Raw genomic sequence first — 4,834 nt, 5'->3', positions numbered from 1 at the left:
GACAATAGACTGAAGTTTGTGTCACCTCCCGGCCCCCCGCCCCCCGAAAAATGCATATGTTAAAAACCCAGCTCCCAGTGTGACGGTACTTGGAGGTGTAGCCTTTGGGAAGTGACGAAGTCATGAGGGTGGAACTCCCAGGAATGGGATTAGTGCCTAATTCAGAGGTCTTTCCCTGGTGGCTCAGAGGTTAAAGTGTCTGCCTGCAATGCGGGAGACCCAGGTTCGATTCCTGGGTCGGGAAGATCCTCTGGAGAAGGAAATGGCAGCCCACTCCAGTATTCTTGCCTGGAAAATCCCATGGATGGAGGAGCCTGGTAGGCTACAGTCCACGGGGTCGCAAAGAGTTGGACATGACTGAGCGACTTCACTTTCACTTTCAAAGACCCCAGACAGCTCTCTCACCCTTCTGCAATGTCAGGACACAGCAAGATGTTAGCTTTCTGGACTTTCTGGGTGGTGCAGTGAATAAGAATCTGCCCACCAATGCAGGGGACACAGGTTCCATCCCTGGTCTGGGAAGATCCCATGTGCCACGAGGCAACTTAGACTGCATGCCACAATGACAGAGCCCACGTGCTGCAACTGCCAAAGCCCGAGTGCCTAGAGCCCGTACTCTGCAATAAGAGAAGCCGCTCCAGTGAGAAGCCCACTCACCACAATGAAGGGGGGCCCCCAAGTGCCACAGCGAGGGAAAGCCCTTGCAGGAACGAAGATGCAACTGAAAAGTAAGTCGTCGTTATTCAGTCGCTCAGTCGCTTCTGACTCTTTGCGGCCCTATGGACTGCAGCATGCCAGGCCTCCCTATCCCTCACCATGTCCCAGAGCTTGCTCAAACCCATATCCACTAAAAAAAGAAAAATAAAAGATAGTCTTCTTCTAAAAACCAGGAAGCAGATACGCCAGTGCCTTGATCGCAGACTCCTCAGCTTTCAGAACCATAACAAATAAATGTTTGTTGTTTAAATCTCTCAGTCTATGATATTTTTGTTATTGGAGCCCAGACTCACTAAGACACAGAGACTCAATCTGACTGATGTTAAAAGCTGTTCTCATTCCCCCTTTTGCAGGGGAAGAGCTAGCCTGGGACGGTACAGCACCCACGCCTAGGAAACACAGGCCGCACCCGCCTTCTCCCTCCTCAGAGCGCTGACCATTTGGAGGAAGGGACATTTTATCACAGCAGACAATGTCACCGTGTAATAAACACAGTTATTTTGGACACCCCAAGTCTTGGAAAAGTAAAGGGAGGAAGAGAAGCTTAGTTAAGCCTGGGTTTATTTTTGTGAATAGGAGAGTGACAGCCGTAGAAATATTACAGAGAGTTCAGAGAGTCTCAGAAAGGGAAATACTTGGTGCTTTATCACTCGACCCACAAACTCCAGCAGAGTGCTAATCTTTGATGGATTCTGTCTGCTTAACAGGCAAACTAATAGTAAAAGTGTTGTGGGGTGGGGAGCATGTCCACACGTGACACATCAAATGCCCCACCCCTGAGCTGAAGCCCAAGTCTGCATAAGCCCTTTTTGGGTGGCTTCATACATGGAGCGCAGTTAAAGGAGTCACCTGCGTCTGTGGCCCAGCAGCAGAGGAGGGGGATGTACTGTTCTCCAGGAAAGTGGGTAGGCCGGATCTTCATAACCGGCAAGTGAGTTTGGCTTTCAGCAGACCCAGGTTCCTACCTTATGAAGCTTTCTCATCTCCTTAAATGTTCCTTTCTTAATAACTCAAAAAGTGAAAAAAGTCACTCAGTCATATCTGACTCTTTGGAACCCCATGGACTGTAGTCCTCCAGGCTCCCCTGTCCATAGAATTTTCCAGGCAAGAATACTGGAGTGGGTGTCCATTTCCTTCTCTAAAGGATCTTCCGGACCCAGGGATTGAACCTGTGTCTCCCGCACTGCAGGCAGATTCATTGCCTGCTGAGCTATCAGGGAAGTTCCAAAGCATGGGCAATAATCATGCATATTAATATTACTAAGTAAATATTAGTGAGCATCTACTGGGGAAGTCTGGGGCAGAAGTCAACCTCGCAGGTCAGAGGGCCCCTTGCTGTTCTCCTCTGACATTGGTTTCACTTGGGACATGCTAGTCTACCCAAGAGCCCTCCATACCAGGTGGAAAGGGCCCTACTCCCCCCAGCAGTTTTCCAGGTCACTCTTGGAATAGTCTCACCCCTGTAGGTGCCCTGCAGACTAGCTGGTGGGCTGGCTTTGCCAAGTCAGAGTTCCCCTGGGGTTCACCATCTAAGCGAGGCCACTCAGGACCTGCCCTGCCTTGCCCTCTTGTCTTTGTCTCTCCAGATAGCAGCTGGGAGGATTTTCCATTTAAAAAATTTATTTCACAGTTCTAATAGGTCATTATGTTACACAAATTTAAGCCTGGCTGGATGGCATCACTGACTCGATGGATGTGAGTCTGAGTGAACTCTGGGAGTTGGTGATGGACAGGGAGGCCTGGCGTGCTGCGATTCATGGGGTCGCAAAGAGTCGGACACGACTGAGCGACTGAACTGAACTGAACTGAATAGAAAATTCTGTTACAAGAAGAGAGAGGGATATTTCAGAGAACCAAAGGGTCTCAAGAGCGGCTGGAATCAGAAACAAGAAAGCTGTTGGAACTGTCCTTCAGGTGCGGGAGGTGACTGGGGGACAGTTCCATCATGTGCTCTGTGACAAGCATCTTTTTTTTTTTTTTTTCTGAGATAACTGATTCCTTGGCAGGAGGGAAGCATTGGGGAATATTTCCAGGGTGGCTGAACTTTGCACCCTCTTCAACAGACAATTTCCCATTAGGTAATCTGCTATCCTTTATTCCCTCCCTCTGTCCCAAATCTTCAAGAACTGGCATGGGGCCCATATATCTGTAGAGTTGAGAGTTCTGTGAGGTAGAGCATTCCTTTCAACAGGATGTAGAACCCATGGGTTTGCAGAAGTTTACTGACTACACCCTGGATGTCCAGAGATGTCAGAGTTGCTTGGAGCTTGGTGCGAATTTCCAAGGGGGTTCTGAACTCTCTGGGGCCCAGAGGTCCAAGCTCAGGAACATATGGAGGCCTGGGAGACTGTAGCTACGCCCAAGGCAGAAAGATGAACATGATGAAGTCTTTATGGCTTGAAGGTGTATGAGATAATGTCACTACACCAGAGCAGTGCTTCAGCCTGCACGCCTATTGGAGTCTGCAGCTGCGACACGTAGAAATTGGCCACGTCCAGGTCGGTGGCTCCGAAGTGGGCAATCACCTGTACACCCTCGTGCAAAGTGAAGCACACCTGGCGCCCCACCATGGCCAGCAGGCTGCGGAGGTAGCGCTCCCGAAGGGAGGCTCGAGCCTGCTGTTCCCGGAATTCCCGAGATTCTGGAGGCTCCAGGACTTCAGGGACTTCCGGTTTCAGGGGGGCTCTGCGTCCATCGGGAGCAAAGCCTCGGTTTGAGCCATCAGGACCCCGGGGGAGCGGGAGCACAGGCACAGGAGTGGCCAGCGGAGTCTGCATCATCCTGGCATATGTTTGAGAAGGCCCAGGATATCTGCAAAGTGTTAAAAGTACCTCCTCAGAAGATATTCCTTGTAAAGACTTCAGAGTAACTCATACAGAGATGACTGGGATTGTCTTTTTTCTTGTGAGGCTCTTCCTGTCTCGGCAGCTCAACTTTCAGCTCCTTGCAAGAAAGGATCCCCGGGCGCAGGGATGTCTCCGCTGCTGCGTTGGGAGTGCAGTCCCTCCCCGATGCAGGTGTTCGGGGACTAGAACTTCCCAGCAGTCGGTGCTGCCAGCGCGGATCCGCCGCTTCCCGCCGCTCGGGGTCTTACACGCGGGTGGGCGTCCCGTGCTGGGACCATGGAGCCGGATCTTGCTCGCGACCCACCACTCTGAGATTCACGGCGGCTGGCGCCCCTACTTCCGCCGGGGCTCCAGCTGCAGAGGCCCGGGCAGGCCGCTCTGTGACAAGCATCTTATCATTTTTGCATCCGGCTCTCACAGTTGCCTCAGGCCTGTTGTTGTCGGGGCTCCCTTTCAAAGGCCCAGCAGAGGCTGGGCAGCATTTCTGAGTCAAGGTGAAAAACTTAGAATATTCTTCTGGCCCAGCTTGGGTCATTGGTCCGTCTCTAGTCCAGTTAACTGAAGCTTGTGTGAGGCACGGTTATTCCGTGAGCTTCCTGTGAGGCAGGGTGAGTTCTTAGAGTAAAGGGGCTTTGTTGGTGAGGCAGGCACCCCCAAAGGCCGTCCAAACAGCCTGTGACGTTATACAGAAAGGATACGTTGCACCTAGTGCTCGGTTTTAAAATATGGAGTGTAACACCCACCTCTCTGAATTTTTGTGAGAACATGAGTCACACACACCAGGACTCAGTCAAGTCTAAAGGGCTGGTGGAGGCTGGTGAAATCCCATCAGGGAAGTCTCCACGGCCAGCCTGGTGCTGACCCTCCCAGAACCAGTTGTGAGCATCTCAGTGGCCCTGAGCGTGGGGGTGAGGAGTGGGGAGTTCCTCGCAGAGTAGCCCCCGTGAGCCCCTCACACGCTTCTGGCTGAGAGGCAGTATCCAGCCCTGCCAGAGTCAAAGGCGAGTGGTGCCAACCCCACCACATCCACTCCCTTGGAGAGGCTCCAGGCTGTGCCCAGGTTGTCTCTGAAACACCAACCGTCAAGCAGTCCCCTATGGAGATGCGCTCCATGCAGAAGCCCAGCCCAGCATAAATAGGCCTCTTTATTCTCCTGCCTTCACATGAAGAAAAAAAGCCCAGCAGAACTGGGGAAGAAGGACATTCCAGAAATGCCACAGAGAGACCTCTGTGAGCGCTGCGCTGTGTCTGCGGCAGGAAGCACTTCATGG

At 52.1% G+C, this 4,834-nt stretch overlaps 1 protein-coding gene across 1 annotated transcript; it reads right to left on the bottom strand.

Annotated features, from left to right (window-relative positions):
* Positions 1 to 3,107: 3,107 nt before the first annotated feature.
* On the bottom strand, positions 3,108 to 3,494 carry LOC138080468 (gem-associated protein 7). The gene has a single exon (XM_068973495.1). It carries the CDS (start codon positions 3,492 to 3,494, stop codon positions 3,108 to 3,110), a length of 387 nt encoding a protein of 128 aa, XP_068829596.1.
* Positions 3,495 to 4,834: the final 1,340 nt, after the last annotated feature.

Source organism: Capricornis sumatraensis, chromosome 1 (genome assembly GCF_032405125.1).
Source record: "Capricornis sumatraensis isolate serow.1 chromosome 1, serow.2, whole genome shotgun sequence".
NCBI classification, from domain to species: domain Eukaryota; kingdom Metazoa; phylum Chordata; class Mammalia; order Artiodactyla; family Bovidae; genus Capricornis; species Capricornis sumatraensis.
Note: the sequence above shows the minus strand (reverse complement) of the source record. Positions and strands in the feature narration are given on the sequence as shown.

What these genes read in the sequence shown, in the direction of transcription:
- LOC138080468 (XM_068973495.1), bottom strand. Translation starts at nt 3,494, where the DNA reads ATGCAGACTCCGCTGGCCACTCCTGTGCCTGTGCTCCCGCTCCCCCGG.